General features: G+C 43.5%; 1 protein-coding gene across 6 annotated transcripts in view; it reads left to right on the forward strand.

Moving 5' to 3' along the window:
• Positions 1-18,016, forward strand: part of SUFU (SUFU negative regulator of hedgehog signaling) — an 87,450-nt gene that overhangs the window by 21,341 nt on the left and 48,093 nt on the right. For all 6 annotated transcript variants that reach the window (XM_090145422.1, XM_090145424.1, XM_090145423.1 and 3 more), the window contains exon 3: positions 1,835-1,971. In XM_090145422.1, coding sequence (XP_090001548.1) covers positions 1,835-1,971 — 137 coding nt within the window. The remainder of the gene's footprint in view (positions 1-1,834; positions 1,972-18,016) is intronic.

An 18,016-nucleotide genomic window follows, 5' to 3' on the forward strand; every position in this document is an offset into this window, starting at 1 on the left:
CAATCTTCTTGGCAGAGCTGCATGCAGGATCTCAGCATGCAGGTTTTGCTGCCCATCCAAATTCCACTCTGAGATCTCTGGCTGTCCAGTTATTCAGTAAGCTCTTGTTTTATTGTAGAACCAAATGTAATTATTTGGCTTATTGCTTAAAAGTACATTTGTTTCCTAAAAGAGGTTTTATGTGCACCAAATGACCACTATAAAATGTGTTACCTGCTGTGTTTTTGGAGCATTTGCTTCTGTAGTACATAAAGTTCAAATTATTTTTTGAGGATTATATATAGAGAAACAAAAACAGACACACTTGCATATTTTTACACTAATAAGTAATTATTCGCTATATTTTCTTTCCTTTCTATTGTAAGTGTCTGACTTTCCCTACCAGCCCTCTTGCTTTCAGGCAGAGCTGTTCCTTATCTCTGTAGGCTATTCATGGTTGGGCTCTGTCTTGGGTGTATTACTTAACTGTTTTTCTTACCTTATCTTCAAGTCTACCACAAAATTTTCCTTGAAGAGTCTTCATACTAAAGCAGCATTGAATCATGAAGGAGGTGCATTGATGCTTAAATTTGATCAATTTTAGCACTTGCCATTAGTCAGGGTTGCTATAAAGCATGTCTGCTCCAAACAACCTTGTTACTGTTGGAACGCTCCTCCCAGCACTTGGAAGCAACCATGGCACTGCTAGTGGTCTGTGTTTTTCAAATGGAAAATGCTCTCATCGCTTTTCTAACTGCTCCATTTGGCTGGTTTTACTGGAGGCACAATGTTAACACGTTTGTGCATTATATCTACCATGTGTGTCAGCAAGGTACCAACATCCAAGACATTCACAAAGTTTCTCCAGAGAATTTGCCAATGCTGGACAAGTAGATTTGTGTTTGTAGAACAGTATGAAAGTTTCTGTGAGGTGTCTTTATGCCCAGAATAAATCGTTTTTTTTCCCACATCTGCCTTCTTGGAATACTACAACAAGTGAGATGGGGGTGTGATGACAGTGCTAGGAAGAAAACTAGTTTCCTCACCTTGCTTTTGAGTTTGTGAGCCTACATATTTGTCCATGAGGTTTCTCATTTTCACAGGCTAAATGTAGTAGTTTTAGCTGCTGGGGACTTGGATCTTTCCTGTATGTAGGAATGTAAAATACAGGATTGCAAAGGACTAGATTTGTTGAAGCACAGTGATATGCAGCATCCTTTATTTGCTCCTTTTTTGTTGTTTTCCTGATGCTCCTAACATGAATTTATTGTCCCGGTGAGACCTTGTCAGACCAAACCAAATAAACTGATGTCTGTCTCCGTCAGCTTGGGGAAGTGGCCAAATGTCCTCATCTATGAGCTGTAGTTGTCATTTCAATGCTTTTCCTCTGTTGTCCTCCTAGATACAGAAAGAGAAGGTGTACTAGCATATTAGTTTAAAATAAGGTTGCAGCCCACTTTTGAATATGCAGAAATTTGAGTTCAGAAGAACAGAATAACATTTTCTGTTGTGTACTTTCTTTGGTGCTCCCATTTAAGCAAGTGTAATTAGGGCAGCTATCTGTGCAAATTTTGCAACTTTCTTTTGAAAACAAAATCAGGCTGCTAAAAATCATACTTGTCACCCTGAAGAAGTTGAGATATCACAACATGATTCCGGCTGAAAACATTACTATGGTTGTTACCTTTGAAATTATTACGTCTGTTAAACTATCCATGTTATGCCATTTGAGCTAGCATAGACTGAAATAAGAGAACATGAAAAGGACATTCAGCCTTTTTCCATTGTGCTAATATTGAAAGCTGTTCTCATTAACAAAAATATGTTCTGACTTTTCATTTTTTGTTCCTTACAGGTTTACGGGAACAGATGGACCAAGCGGTTTTGGATTTGAGTTGACATTTCGACTGAAGAGAGAAACGGGGGAGTCAGCTCCACCTACCTGGCCAGCAGAGTTAATGCAAGGCTTAGCAAGATACGTCTTCCAGTCAGGTACTGCAGGGTTCAATCTGTTACTTCACATCTTGTTCCTTTCATTCAGAAGGGCTGTATCTGTCTCATGGTGCTACGGTCAGGTCTCCCGGTTGCTCTGTCAAATCTTGAGAGTTTTTTTTGTGTGTGAACATTTGGTCAAAAACACTGGGTGTCTTCCATCAAGCCCTCTTGTTGGGGACAAAATCCAGCTGCTGTTTGGATAATTTGAGATCATTGATATTGAGCAACTGAAGGTACAGAACAGTTAGTAATTATGGGAAAGGAACAGTATAGGCACTGGCACTCTTCTTATGGCGTTCATTTCAGCTCTCCCATGATGAGAGAAAATAATGTAAGTATCTTGCTTGCTTATCTTAAAATGGCTGAGGAGCGCACATCTGATAAGGTCTCATTTCTCAGTAGAAAGGCTATAACTTCTGAAACAGTTGGTGTTTTCACTGATCTGTGCAGCTGAGTAGTGCTGGTGTGTAAATAAGAAGATGGGAAAGGCGTAAAAGCTGTAATAGATGCCAGGGCTGGGAAAGCTAAAGAATTGGTACTGAAGAATCAGCTGTGCTGATTGTGGAGACTTACCAGAAAGTTAAGAACCATCCAACTACTTTGTTGTGCCAGTTGATTGGATATTAGTTTGTATGGTGAGAAGGTGAAGATCTGTGGAGTGACTGAGTGCATAATGTACTTGAAAGGTGCCCTTAACTGTCACAAGATCTGAATAAAAATATAAGAATTTTCTTTTAACCTAGCTTGAAGCCATTTACAAATAAAGTACCTTCCAAATAAATGATTATTGAATTTGCAGCATTTGGTTGGTTAATAAATTGCTGAGTAACTCCTGATTCCACTGCTGGTTTTCAGCCAGCTGGCTGACTCTCAAAAGGGAGAGGTTCAGGTGCAAATAGGATTGCTCTGGTAACTTGTCATGTACTGGTAAGGCAGTGGTAACTTTTGTGAGGTGTGTTTTTCTAAATATTGACTGACAGAGACCAATGTCAGCATAGGTTATTCCTTGTCTTCGTACTGGGAATGTCTTTTGTTGAAGTTTAAAATGATATAGTAGTTTTTGTAACCTTTGTGGTGCAGCTATCTTCTCCAATTGCCATTTATGTTTGGGCTCACCTGTTGTAGTGGTAATGCTGAATCATGGCCTGAAGCAGTGATTGAGCACTTGGTGGGAAGGTGGGGCCAACCCAGAGGAGCTCAGGTGCATGCAGTGCACCGAGTGACTGGAAGGGGTGGACCCAGGATCAACCCCTTCCCAGCCCCCATTTAAGGGTTGGCAGTGGAGGTGAGGCCATCTCTTGCTGGAGATCCTTGCCTACCTGAGGCTTTCCAAAGGTAAGCAGCTTTTTTCCTTCGTTTCTGCATCCATGGCTGCTCTGCTTTGGCGTGTTCTCCTTTGCTGCAGCCAAAGACTTTGCTGCCCTGCTATTATTGTGATTCTTTCAATCCCATTGTAGCATTACAGCTATAATCTTTTCTGTCTTGATTTTTTTTTTTGCTGCTTTTCAGCATCTGAGTTCACATTACTTTAATGGTTTTTATCATTAAATTGTTTGAGGTTCTTATCCTGCCTAAATTGTACAGGAAGTTAACTTTTTAGTACTTGACATGCATACTCTTATTTTCTGTGTCTGGACTGCAGGATCTGGAAGAAAGCATCTGACTCTAACATTTTCCCTTCAGGTATAGCATACAATAAGTTATGTATTAAACTATATCATGTATAGGACTCTTTATGTAGTCTTTAGATTATCTAGTTTAGTATAGTCACTGCTGTGGTAATGTCAGCGCCTTATATTTGCATGTTAAACAATCTCTAGTAGTGCAGTTGCTTGTCTCAACCTTTCTATGAGAAGATGTGTGTGGTGCGAAATGAGATTTAGCAGGATAAAATGTAGGATGAAAGTCTCAGAGTCTGAGCTGGTGCTGAGGGCAGAAACTTCCCTGGTTTGTGCAGCAGCCCAGGAACAGCTCTTCCTGGTAGATGAGGTACCACTTTCTGCTTCTTGGTATTATTGAGCCAGGGGAAGTTTTAAAAATGCTGCTTAAAAGAGTTTTACCAAGCAAAGGATTGTTGTACTGGAAGATTTCTCAAGTTTCCTGCACTGATGCTGTCTCAGCTTTCTGACCTCGAAGCAAACTGTTTTTAGACTGGAAAGAGCGATTGTACCCATGTGTGTTAGGCTCTGTCACGAACTTTTAAGTGCCTTCAATATTATCCTCTGCTTATCCATGCTGATTTTGACTATCTACTATGACTTTTTAAAGGCACTGCTCAAATATACTTAATAGTTTCTAGCCTCCAGGTATTTTGCTCTCAACTTACATTATTAAAAGAAACCCAGAGTATGTATGAATCATAAATTGACTCCTTTGAATATGAAATTGAGTATAAGCCAACAGTATGCTCACCATGCAGCAGGCAAACCACATACTGGGTTACATTGAGAAGAGCATGACCAGCAGATTGAGGGAAGTTATTACCTCTTTACTTGGCACTTGGAAGGCCTGACTTAAAATACTGGGTCTGGTTTGGGGCCTCACAGTGTGAGGGGCTGAGAAACCAGAGTCCTGTAGAGCTGGGAGGCAAGAGTCTGTAAGCTGGGAGGAGTGCTGGTTTGGTCTGTGGGAAGGTGAGGGTTGGCCTAGCAGGAGTAAACAGCTGGTGGAAAAGTAGCTACAAGCTGGAGGGCTCATTTTTGGCTTTAAGTTGGTCTTTTACAAGACTTCATTGCTCAGATGTTAAAACTTAAAAGCTGCCAGGTGCTTGGAGGGTGGTGTTTCCAAAACCCCATCAGCATTAAGCAGGATGTAGTGCTATTGCACTGTTTAATTTGATGGAAGGTTCCTTTTTGCTCAACTGTGCCATTTGGAGCAATTGTCAAATGCAATGACAGCAAGCACTGTTTGACTCCAGTGCACCTACCTCATTGTTGTCTTGTTCACTTGTTTAAAAATCTGTGGTGACTTTTTAGTACTTCAGATAGCCTTAAAAATACTTGATGAATCAAGACAACTTGAGTAATACTTGTTAATCCACTCGTAACAAGCAAGAAAAAAAAAACCAAAAACTAGCAGGAACTTTTTGGGTAGGCTCCAGGCACTTCAGCTTCTCAAAGGATTGTTTACTTTGAATGCTGAGAGCTTAACTCTTATCTCTTGTGTAACAAGCCAACGTTTTGGTTATCATGGATGTGCTTTGCTGGGTCCAGTTGTAGTTATGGGAGCTTAAGAGGTAGTTACATTCTTGCTGAGCCTGAGCATTTTCAGCTGGCCGTGATTGAGCTGAAGATTAATCTAGCAGCTACTGATGTCTTAAATCTTGTTATTGTGTACTGGAATCTTAAAATGTATCTCATTGCAGGTGATGTATTTTTGTTACAAAGGCTGTTAAGCAAATGAATGTTGTTTAATTGTTTCCATCTCTCCCTCTCTGTGGCTGCACTTCAGTGTCTTCAGCATTGGATTTCAGTTCTCCTTGAGCCTTGGCTGCCCTGTTCACTGTAAGGAACACTTGATGCTTTGTGCTTTTGATTAAATGGCACTATTTCTCCTCCTTCAAGAAAACCAAACTTGCAACTCTCAAAGTTTTTGTGGCTTTATCTGTTCTTAATTTTATCACTGTTTGACCATGACCACAAATTCCAACTCTGTTATTTTTAGTTTGCGAAAAGAAACAACCCTACAAACCTTGAAAATGAAACTTTGCACAATTCAGTGACCTTAACTTGTCATGGTTCGTGAGTATACTAGGAATGTCTGTTAGTAGAACCAATTTATGCTTACAGTTGTTAACTCCTTAGGTACTGCAGAATTAGAGTTGCTTGATTGGTATAGAGTGGCCATGGGCTTTATTTTCCTGAAATTGAAATCTGAATTTTTTCTCTCTGTGAAGTTTGTTTTCAAATGTATGCATTGTGAGGGCAATATATTGATGCAGCGTGAAATAAATGTGTTGTTTGTGTGAGATCTTGCTGCTGTTGTGTTTCCTGGCCTGAGGCTGAAAGAGAAATCTACAGCTGTAAGGTACAGATTTTTGTCTTGTCCAAAAAATAAAGACATGAGATTTATTATTGGTCAGTTAGACTTTGGCACCTAAGCAACCAGTAGGAAGGCAGTTAAGGAATAATGGAAGTTCCTGCCTGGATTTATCAAGAGTAAGTGGAAATAAACTAATATGTGTCATAGCAATAGGCACTATAGAAAACAAAGAATGTTAGTTACCTTGGTACAGTGAGACTTCGGACGTAGTCTCATGGAACAGGTATGTGAGCAAGCCTAGAAAACGTGATCTTGATTAAAAAGAAGGGGATGCAATACTGGTTAGATATCTTGACTTAAGTAGTTGTTTATGCGTTGTCATCAACCACGGAAGATGGATAGATTTGGGATTCCTCTGAAGTCTGTACTAGGGCTGATGCAATTTGGGATTGACCAGGTTGATAAAATCATAGAAGTGCAAAGTATCCTGACAAAACTTGCAGCAAAGCACTGTATTGCTTGGGGTGGAGTTCAGAGTGAACTTAAAGTGAGGAGATGATCTGGAATGCATGTGTGCAGGAAGGCTCAGTAGGGTGCAACAAGTGCAAGTTCCCATGCTTCTTCAGGAATAACCCAATGTGCAATTACTGGCTGGGGACAGACAGGGCAGGGCAGCAGTTTTGCAAGAAGAAAACAATTCGGGGTTGGTTTCACCAATGAGCTATACCTAAACCAACACTCTTTGGTCTGAGAGGGAAGCAGAATTGTTCTAATGCATAAATAGAACTGTTCTGTATTTTGCATGGGGTACAATATTGGTGTCAGTGCCTCAAGAGGGAACGTAGAACATTGGCTCCAGTTTGGGGCAAAAGGCTTCAAGTCAGATACATCCCAGTAAAGTCTGCAAGAGGGCAGTAAGAATGATCTGGAGGTCTGGAAAATATGACCTAAGGAGGAATGATCAAAAGAATTGCATTTGTTTAGTCTAGGAAAGAGAAAATGGAGAGAAGATGGGAGAACAGTCTTCAAATATGCAAAAGGCTGCTGTAGGGAATGAAGTAATATTTTTCTCTGTGTGCCAGCAGGATAGGAGCGACCTGTCACTGCTGATGTTTCTGTAAGGTAGGCTTGCAGCTTGTCATGAGGAAAATCTTCACTAGGTCAGCAGTAGGGAGTTGCTTGTGTCTGGGGAACTGCAGAATAGTAGTAACAAAATATACAGGCAAAGGAATTGTGTCAGATACAGTTTCCAGATGATGATTTAATGGCGATTTCAGCCAATTACTTCCGGAGAAAGTCGCTTACATGCAGGAGAGGCAATTGTCAGATCTTAGATAACCTTGACTAAATTATTCCCTAGCAAAGCGTATTACACCTTTTGAAAAGTGTGTTGGACAGATCTGATTCCAGCAGATGCATGACAGGTTACACATGTTGATAGCAGTGTGTCAGCACAGCGACCAAGCCAGCAATAGATTATGGGTTATTTTCTTTACAAGCACCTCTCTTGGCATGTCTGACCCTCTGCACTTCACTATGAGGGATTATCTTTCCAAAGGATTGGGTATGAAATGTCTTGTCCTCAATTTATTTCCATGAAACTTGTAGGAATTCGGTATCTCTGAACTCCCATTCTGTTGTGGTTCAAGTCCGTGGGCCAACTTTCCAAAGTTACTAGAGGGAAAGGATGCACAAAAGCATCCAATGCACCGCAGGCTGGTAAGCCTTCAGAAGCCAGGCTGCAAAGCAAGCCCACGCTGAGGTGTATCTAGCTTTCTGTAGTTACCTCTGATAGACAGTGATTTCCTCAGGTAGAAATTCCTGTCTGATGGATAGTTTGTAGTTTGAGGAAACCCATATGCTGTTCCTGCCTGTGTCATTATTGCACTGAATCAGTGTGAGTGTATTATACCAGCTTTGCTGCCTCAGTTTCCCTTCTAGCAAATGAGCATGATTATGAGAGTGGTAAGAACTGCAGCTGAAGATGCTCTCTTATTCAGCAGTTTTCCTCTGATTCAAGTTAGTTTAATCCCAGCCACAGAGGCACTTTACACTTGACAGGGAGTATAACTTTTACACTGAAAATGAGACTCAGTAGGATTAAGTGATTTGGCTGAGGTCACAGACCTGAAGCCATTACACTAGCAAATGCTTTGACACCTGTTGCCCTTGCTTAACCACTAGACCTCATCTTCAGCTCTTCAGGGGTTTAGCAGGCTTCAATGTGTAGCCTCAATGACTCTTTCCTTGCTGACATGTTTTCAAACACATTCAACACTGGCCAATTTCTGTGTGTAAAAACAAAACAAACTCATTGCTTCCTTGAATACAAATGAGGCTTGTCTAGCTTGTTTGTCCAAGTTTATTTCTTCCCAATAGGATAACTAAAGCCAAATAAAATCTTCCAGTAATTCATAGATTTTTTTTTTTTTTTCCCCTGACTGTGCCTTTACATGTTTTTAATCCTAGGCTGATTTATTGTTCTCTTCTGGTTGCTATGGCTCTGTAAAATATATATATTTTTTTATCATCTGTTTGTAATATTGACCATTTTCCAGTGTGGAGCTGGCCCTGGCTTCTCTCTTGTATTCCAGGATTTTAGATTGAAAATGGGTGGATTAACTGTGTGTTTTACTCCACAAAGCAGTATAAATCAACATGAATTTCATTTCAGCAGAACCCATTACACAGTGAACTCTGTGCAGACACAGCAGTGCAGTGCCATTGTAGAGCAGCACCCAGCCTGCTGCTGCCCATTGGTGAGTAGGATACAGCTGGGCATGCAGGCTGTGTGCCTTGGTTCTGCAAAGGGACATGGAAACATTCTGTCCCTGGTTCCAATTTAACCTAAGTTTGCTGTGGCCAAAAGCTCTCATCATCTGATAGTTATTCAGTGGTCCATGAGAAATCGGTTGGGTTTTAGCCTAATTCCTCTTAGACATTTCCCATAAAACAAGCTGTTCTGTGAGCAAAGCGCACATCCTTTACGTATTTGCATCCTCGCTCCTCCCTGTCCCGCAGCGCTGCAGTAAATCCAGTTCTCCGTGTGCTGCTGCCCATGAGCTCACCTCCCCAATATTTCCCACTCCCTATCTCCAAAACTAACCCCAGCATGTCCCCCATCCTCCAGCTGAGAGCTGCGTGCTGTGGCTGGCACCGTGCGCTGTGCTGACTGCTGGAACCAGGCAGCTCTGCATGAGTCCTCAGCAAGGTGCCTGGTGGGATGGGCAGAGCTCTGTCCTGCTAAGTGTTGCAGCAAAGCACTGGCTGTAGAGCGACCCAGCTCCTTTTCTTCCCCTGTAGACCACAGAGCTTATACAGCACTGCTGTTAAGCCAGAGAAACAGCTGATCAATCACTTCACACTGAATAGACCTCATGGAAAATAGTTTAATCTGTAGAAAAGATGTCTCTAAGAGGAGACTGTGTGTAGGAGTATATGTTCTTTTGAAATACCGTCCCAGGATTGCACAGAGAAAACATTAAAGCTGAGACCACATTTATTCTTACCTTCTTATTTCTCTTCCTGCTCAGGTTGTTCAAGGTCTGAAACATGTGGGCTGGCACTAACTGCTCACTGTGCCCAGCAGCCAAACAGTGCAGTACAGGTGCTGCCAGGCACAGCTGGTAGAACTTGCTTGCTTTGCCTGTGTGCTCCCATTAACTGGCCCAGAGCAGTGCCAGCTGCAGCAAACCCTCCTTCTGCAGCCTGTGAGACATCAGCTTGCCCTGGCTGCCCTCAGCCTGTGCACGCAGTTGTAAGCCACCAGAACTTGTACCTGAGCTCTTGGAGCTGGGTACGTGCCCGGTTTTCTGATGCAGCACCTCTCCAACAAGAAGCCTTCTCACTGGTCGGTCTTTGGCATCAAACTTTTTTCTCTGATCTGTTTTGGCTGGGTTTTTTTATGTGACTATTCTGGGTTTGATCCAGCAGGACCTATTGAAACTGTAGTATAGCTGCTCTTTTCCATTCTCAAAGAAATGTCCGGTACCCTTGGTTGCTTTTTCTTAATGTCATGACAAGTCTTACCATCCAGCAGGACTCTAGAGAAAGCTGGCACAGGGTCAGCATGCAGAGGTGCATCTACCTTTTCTAACAAATTTAGGTGTGATTTCCTCTTTCCAGACTTCCAGAACTTAATGTTGTTTGTCATTTTGTGTGGCTGTGATTTTGGGCACCTTTTGAGCGCAGCGCCTTTCCCCATGCTTGTGAGGCGGGGATGTGTACTCATGGTGCTGCTGGGTGCTGAGGGGAGGAAGGAGGCTGCAGTTGTTACAGAGGAACTGTGGTGCCTACCTGGCAGTGAGCTGACACACACCTGGTTGCCAGTCATTCCTGCAAGTCTTGTCTGGGCCGGAGAAGTGGTTTCAGATCTTGGTGTTAAATTTCAGATCTTGGAGAGCAGGAAGTGATGAAGCAGAGCTGCAGGTGTGACAGCTGTGCAGCACTGCTGTCACCACATGGCTGGTATGCTCACTTGCACACTGCCCTGCTCTCATTCTTCTGACAGCATAAACGGAATGTCCTGACCTCAGGTTTTGGATGGCTGACTGTATTTGTCTTCTCTTTCTGCTCAGAACAGGCAGGGTGCTGCCTCTGTGCAGTACTGCAGATGTCCCAGCACAGGGCTCCATCCTGCTTATTGCCACTCCTCCCACTGCTGCTGGGACCAAGCAACACTTCCATTTAGTGCTTGCTGCTTTCGTTGAGTAACGTCTCCCTGTGCTTTGCTTGGAATTTGCACCAAATTGCTTTTTCTGCACTGATGTGAAAGCCCCAGTAGCCCTCTAGCCAATTTGGAAAGTGCTGTGTGCTTTCTCGTGGACTGGAGGGGAGGGGATCTGCAGCATTGCTGTGATACTGCCTTTTGCTTTGTCAGCACAGGGGGAATCAGCCTGGGCTAGGCAGGAGGATCAACAACTTCCTCACAAGATCAGGAAGGGTCGCTCTGTGCCTCGCCAGGGAGCTGCTGTTGTCTCAGTGTGTAACTCCCAGCTGAACACAGGTCTCTGACCTTCCTGTGCCCTGAAGGCTGGACTGACACTAAAGCATGGGGAGACTTTGTGCCAGGAGCAGAGGCACAGAAACTCTTTGTTCCTTATAAAAGACTGTTGAAATAGAGGAAAAGCTATCTTCCTTCTGCCTGTATAGCATTTCTAGGCAGTAAGCAAGGGATCTCAACACTGGCTGAAAGAAGAGGCTTGTTTTTAGCTACTGCTGCAATTTAGATAAAGCAGGTTTAGGCCCTGTTTGTGTTGGCTGGATTTCAACTGGTGCTGTCCCTTTTAATTCTGTCAACCTCTGTCCTGTTGCAGCCTGGGAATTGAACTTGGCTCATTGCTTTTCAGCTGTTCAATACAGTTCATTCAGTTGGTTTATTTAAAAAAAAAAAAAGTTAAAAGGATCTGTCTTCTCTATGCTCTGCATCAATCCATGTGTCACAGACTGCTCTCAGATGTCATGGATAGACAGAGCAGTGGCACTTATAAATGCAACCATACATCAGATTTGCAAATGCACAAGTTACTACAGCCTATGTACTGCAAGTGGGCTCCCCCTGGAAGGGGGGGGGGGGGGGAGAAACAGGAGTGGATACCCAGAGAAGCCTTGATGCATCTTGGTGCAAGGGTGCTGTGACAGCTGAAGGAGGAAGGGCAGCCAGCAGGCTTTATGACCTGGGGACCCCAGGATGCTGCCTTCTGGCAGATGTTTATCAAGAGATGTCATAGTTCAGGATCAGAACCAATCTCGCTTGTTTTCTGCCCAAGGTAGAGGGAAGCCTTTTCTCTATTCTACCCAGAGCATCCCTGCTACAAAAGGCTGAAGAGCACATGTGCTGGGGACCAGAAGAGTAGTTCTGACTCCTGGGGTAAGGAAGCAAGGCAGAAGCTGCACGTGTTCCATCCAGCCTTGGACAAAGGCTCCAACCCTGTGCTGTGGGAGGAATGCAAGACAAAGGGCATGGCTCAGGGAATGCAGAAAACCCCCCTCCTGCTGATGTGAGGTCCTCTGGCCTCTTACATATGAGGTCTTTGTCCTACTCAGCCTTTTCTGGGAAACGGAAGCAGCCACTCTAATAGTTAAGGGTTTCTGCATAGAATAGTGCTGCCTCCCCCTGTCAAGGAGCTGAAAGCCACAAAACAGGGATTGTTTTGCAGTCATAGGAGCATCCTCTTTTTCTGCCTTTGCAGTCATTTGGGATGCACAGAGAGAGAAGGTTGCACAAACTGAGTAGTCTTCTAAAAAGGACTCATTTTTTTCCTTGACAGCTACCAGCCTATGTTAGATGAAACTGCAGAGGAGAGCAGGCAGAGCTGGAAGTTGGCTTTGCTGTTACATATATCCTTCTAACGCTTTCTATTGAAGATCTGTGAAGCAAGTGGTACTGAAATGGTGTGCTCTGCCTAACCTGCTCTGCACTCTGCCTGTGGTGGTATGCTGAGCTCATTACAGACCATCTTCTGACGGCTTTACATGCAAAGAACCTTTACAGCAGCCTGCTCAGCCAGGAGGCAGCAAATGGGCACAGCAGGGAAAACGTTTTGTTCTTGGTGGGGAAGGGAACTGGGAGAGTGCATTCAGAGGCTGCAGGCAGCCCAGAGCCTGTGGGAAGTGGACTCTCTTCCTTTTTCTTTGAAAACCTGAGACTTAAAGGAATTGCATTGGAACACATGGAATGGAGTTTCAAAAGGTGATTCAGAAACAGGCTAATCATTTTGCGTTTGAAACATAATTATAGCTCTTGGACAGAGTTTGTGTTTCTCTTGCATTACTGTAATGAGCTTGTGGAGCTCATCTAATATTTCTAATACTTCGCATAAACGTGTGTGAATGCAAGGTTCCTTTGCTTCCCACCTTTCAGCCTCCTGCTTTGCCAAAATTAAAACAAAGGTTTGGCCCATGCACGCTTTAAATGTCTGAAAACTTAAGTTAAAAGCAACCACTGAGAAACAGCACTATGATGCTAAGTTGTCTCATCCCTTTCCACTAGGAGACTCAGAACCAGTGTCAGGATAACTGAGTAACTTTTCCTGGGAGATTATGACGTGATTACTGTACAGCTGCTTGTGCACAGACTATCCTCCCTTTCCTGCCTTTTCTGTTGAGTAACTTTAAGTAAAAGTTACCTTAAAGAGAAATCTTGGAGCCGTCTTGCAGTCTGTATGTGAGATCTCTGTCAGGCTGGGCATTAGAGCTGTGTGTGTCATTTTTGGCTTCTTCAGAGCAGAATAGTGCCTTAGTATTTCAAATCCTTAAAAAGTCCTTTAACAGAAATCTCCTAAGTGCCTAGGGATGATCACAAGTAGCAACAGTCTTGTAGTGCTCCTGTGTCCATCTACACGTATGCTCATCTTGAGAGCTTCCATATGCATGAGTGTGTAAAAGGTTCCACAACACAAAGAGTTTTTCTCATGCTGCATTTCTCCTCCCTCGCAGAGGACACCTGAGAGGTTATTAGGTGCTGTTCATGTATTTGTTCTAGCTGCACCTAGCTGAAGCGTTCTTGTGGTCAAAAAACATTCTGACTTTTGTCTGTCCCACCACAGGATAGTGTCCTTAAATAACAGGCAGGCTAATCTTTCAATTGGCTCCATTTGGAACCATGCAATCTGTAAATAAATTGTCATTAAATACCTATTTTGAGCCAGCCCTTAATCTGACAGGAAATCCTGCTGTATAGCATCCTCTCTCTCCTGGGTCTCTACCCCATCCGGAGGCTATTCTATTACAGAACCGTAATTATGATCCTTTGAAGAAGTGCTGTAAAACACATTTTGCTCAGGTGAGAGATGCAGAAATCTAATGACAGCTCTGCTGGGCAGAGGTAGTAGGGTCCATCTGGTAAAAATGTGTGCAAGGGGTGGGCTCTGGGAGGTTGCTGCCACAGGGCTTCTGGGCTTCTCCTCACAGGCAGGAATTGCTGTGATACCAAGGGGGGGGAGGCTTTATCCACAGGGTTGAGACTGTCCCACCCACGTTCAGTGCTTGGCAGGTGCATCTGTTCTGCTTCTCTGGGGATGCTTGGCTGGGAGATGCAGGAGGCAGGATGCGGGTGTCCCACTAGCATTGGAGGAAAGGAGAGCACACAAGCCATGCAGAACCTGGGGCAGATGGTCATGGGTGATGAGGTGTAGAGAAATAAGAGCTTGAAGCAGGAGAGTTCTGTGGGGCTGTGAAAGAGCAATTCACATGCATGTTTGTTTTCTTTCTTGTTATGATGCCACACTGCTGTATGTTCCCTCCCTGTGGTGAATGCCATGCAGATAAATCAGCAGACAGGTAAGAGCTGTGCTGTTCCAAAAGCATCACTAGGGAATGCCTCCTGCTACAGTGTTTCTGCAGCGAGGCGCCCGTGTGTTGCAGGAGGCTGCAAGGAGCAATGGGCAGCTTGGAGCTGGGGGAGGCTGCAGGAAGGCGTAGGAGAAGGGGGCTGGAAGGAGTCAGAGAAAGGACAGGGGGCCCCCAGCTCCCAGAGGGTGGGAGTGTGCCCTGGGCATGGGAGTCACTAGCTGGGAGCCTGTGTGAGAAATTCTCGGAGGCTGCAGTAATGGAAACTGTGCGTGTAGAGTTGGGCAGGGAGAGGGAGCCAGGCACACACATGCAGAAGGGATGGGAATGAATTGTCCTGGGAAAACAGAAGGGGTAGAGGAGGCCCAGAGCCATGCTGATTGTTGCATGATAGTACTTTAGCAGCTAAATTATTATGCTCTCCACTGTCACATAAAGCATCTGGGATCTGCATTGTGATATGAAAACTGGTGTTTGTAACTCCATCAGGGGAAGCTGTGGCACATTTGCCACCACCTCAGTGTGAACGGATGGGTGGCAGTTCTGAGCAGTGAGGAGTCCTCTTGAGTCCTCTTTGTTCTGCTGGGATTACAGTGGGTTCTGCCTCTGGCCCCTCCACCTGACTTTCAGTCCAGGACTCTAAAGGGATCCGATAAGTTATATCCAAGTGTATAAGTTGATGAGCTCTTTTCAGAGGATCATTCCTTTTCCATATTTAACCAGGATTTAAATAATAATGAAATATTTTCCACCTGCTGATCAACTTAAAAAATATATCTGCTTTGTTCTTCTGTTTTCCGAACTCAGTCTTCAAACTTCAGAGGTCAAGGAGTCCTTACAGTGCTGATAATCTGTTTTTTCTCCTCACTCTTTTTTTAAAGAACCGTTTGCCTAGGCCCCTTGTTTATAAAAGCCCAATTTGAATCCCTGCAGTGGAGCCATTGTTTAATTGTGCTCCGGGGATTGAATTCTTCCCAAGGCATCTTGTCTGTGCTGTATGTCTGCAGCAGGCAACAGCCCCGTGTGAATCTGTGCTGGGGCTGTTCTTGTTTCCCAGACAGAGATAAGGGACAGCAAAACTGAGCTGTGCAGCACAAACATGGGAAAAGGGCTTTTTTTTTTTTTAATGTAGTACAAATATGTCATGACTTGGAGTCTACTAATTTCTTCTGTTCTTGAAACGTTGTGCCTGAGCTAAAAATGAAATTACAAACTAATACTGCCAGCTGGTCTCCCAGATTATATCACAGTTGTTTTTCTCCTTTACCAATCTATTTGTGCAATCCTCTGTAGGTTAGGAAAGGAAGCAGACACTGAACTTAGCATTAACTTGGTTTTCATTGGATTATCTTAATTTAACATGACTGGTAAATGAGTCTTCCTTCATATACTGTTTTTTGTGCTATTCTTTTGAATTTGTGTCTGTATGATGAGTTGCAATAGCAATATTGTTTTGAGATTTTTAGATGGTTTTCGTGTTTAGTCTCTTATAGCTACATATTTGCATGCATGGTCTTATGTGTTAGTGAGCTAATTAGAAATATATTAAGTAGCTCTGGTAAAAAGCATAGCTAATGCATTTTGACATTGGACTCTGTGTTTGCCCCTTGTTTCTCGTAATTAATTCTAGCTGTTCCATCTGCAAAGTGGTACTGAAACACAGCATCAAATCTTACTTGTGACAGATTGCCAGACTTCCTTTTTTTTTTTAGGGAAAAAAAACAAAACAGACTGAATATTAAAAATGTGTTGGGGAAAATGCACTTATATAATAAATTACAGAGCTGTGCATGGGGTAATGGCAATGCAATGAATTACATGATTTCTGCAAATATTGGATAAGCTGTGTTCAATTTAAATGTCCAGCTGCATCACTGTCATGCTGGTCAGGAGCTCACCAGGAGCCTTTGTAGCATTCCTGTTTCTGAAAGCTTTGGGTTCAAAATCTTTCTCTGCTTTTCTTTGCCCTCAGCTGCAGAATTTCTGAGTACTGCTGTCTGTTGCTGCTGACAGCTCAGCTGAGTAGTTGCTTTTGGACGCAACCTGAAAGCTTGTGTAAGTGTTCAAGCTGCTGAGCAGTGCAGATAGCGTAGGTCTGGCTTGCATGAGGAATGTGGTCACCGTGCTTGCATCCAGTGTACCCACTGCCATGCTCTGCTGTGAATGTATTAGATGTGTTTTTTAGACCAAGCTAGCACAGAAGTGACAGCAGTTGTGCCAAACACCATGAAAGCTTGGAGGGCAGCAACCCAGGTAACTGCTGCTGTCACAGGGGGACAAGCAGGATTGTTCCTTTTAGCAGCATCTCACAGAGCTCAGAAAAAAAAGGGACCTTGTAACCACAGCCTGGCTTTCTGTAGATACAAGAGGAATGCAGAGACTTGCTTTAGAAGAATATGAGTGCAGCAGAACAGCTGTTTGCCCCAAATCAAGCCAGCTTAATGTCAAAGGCTCAGGCTGTGTGCCAGGCTGGGCACGGGCAGAAGAGGTGCTCTGAGGTCCCTTTGTGTCTCCTCACTGGTGGAACAGCCTTAGCTCTATGTTTTCCTCCATGCTGTTCCCTGTGCACGTACGGAAGGAGATATTTGCCTCCCAGGTGCCCAAGCCTGCTCTGCGTACAGGAAGCTGATGGGGAGCATCTCTTGGCCTAGATTCAGTCTGGAGTAGCTTTGAGATGGAGCTCCCAGTGCTTGTCTCGGTGTACTGTCCTTTTCTACTTGCTCCCTGCAGTTATTCAGGGGAGCTAGGGCTCCTAAATAGATCTAAAAATGGCAGATTTAAAAAAGAAATGGAAAATACAGTGGGCAATAAGCTGTTTCTCTGCAGAGCTAGCCAATGCCTCCTGAGCATGGATTGCATGCTCTATGCTGTTTATAAAGCATCTTGAGTCCAGGAATATGACTTGTATTTATTTCTTTAGGCATTAACTGTATTTAGTTGCATGGAATACAGGGGAAATGCACTTCAAGAAAATACACGAGCACTGCTGCACAAAGAATTTACTAGTCCACAGTGGGGTGGTTCTCTGAGTTATTTCCCCAGTGCTCATTATTGAGCAATTGGGGAGTAAAGCTGGGAGAGATCACACAGCTGAGTTATGGCCATTGTTGCAGGAAGGAGCTTCACCTGTTTCGTGCAGCCTGTTAAAGAGAATGGATAATGACATTTTAAAGATTTCAAAATGTGGGAGGCTTTACAGAGTAGTGTGGTGTAGCTGTCTTACGGATGCTGCTTTTGCATATTAGAACAACACAAGAGCTGGTCTGTGGGAAATTTAGAGTCTCCTCATTTCTGTAGAGCTAGAGAGATGCTTCTGATTTGCTGTTATAAAATATGAAGTAAAGCAATAAATTTGAAATGAAATGTTTTAATGATTTCCTTGTTGAGCCCTTAAGAAATCAATACCTGCCTGTGATGCGTTTCTGTGGCATCAGTGTTCCCTGACAGAATAGAATAATTCAGGAGTTTTTGTTAAAACACCATTCTACAGATTCATGCAAGTGGGTGACGTTGCCACGTTAGGTTTAAATCCCATTTGCACCCAGACTGATTGCTGCCTTATTTAATGATAGGGAAGTGCTGGGTCAGTAACAGCCCCACATCTGCAACAAAAAGCCATCTTACCTTCTCCTGGATTCCGGGCTGAAGTGCTGCTGAGGCTATGAAGTTTCAAGTTTACTAAACCACGATGAATTGTAAAGGAATGTTCTTATCTGAGAGTTGTGGTTTGTCCTAATCCTAGCAATTGCTTTGCGATGCTGATGGCATTGTG

The sequence above is a fragment of the Phasianus colchicus genome, chromosome 8, assembly GCF_987193195.1.
Source record: "Phasianus colchicus chromosome 8, bPhaCol1.hap1.1, whole genome shotgun sequence".
Taxonomy (NCBI): domain Eukaryota; kingdom Metazoa; phylum Chordata; class Aves; order Galliformes; family Phasianidae; genus Phasianus; species Phasianus colchicus.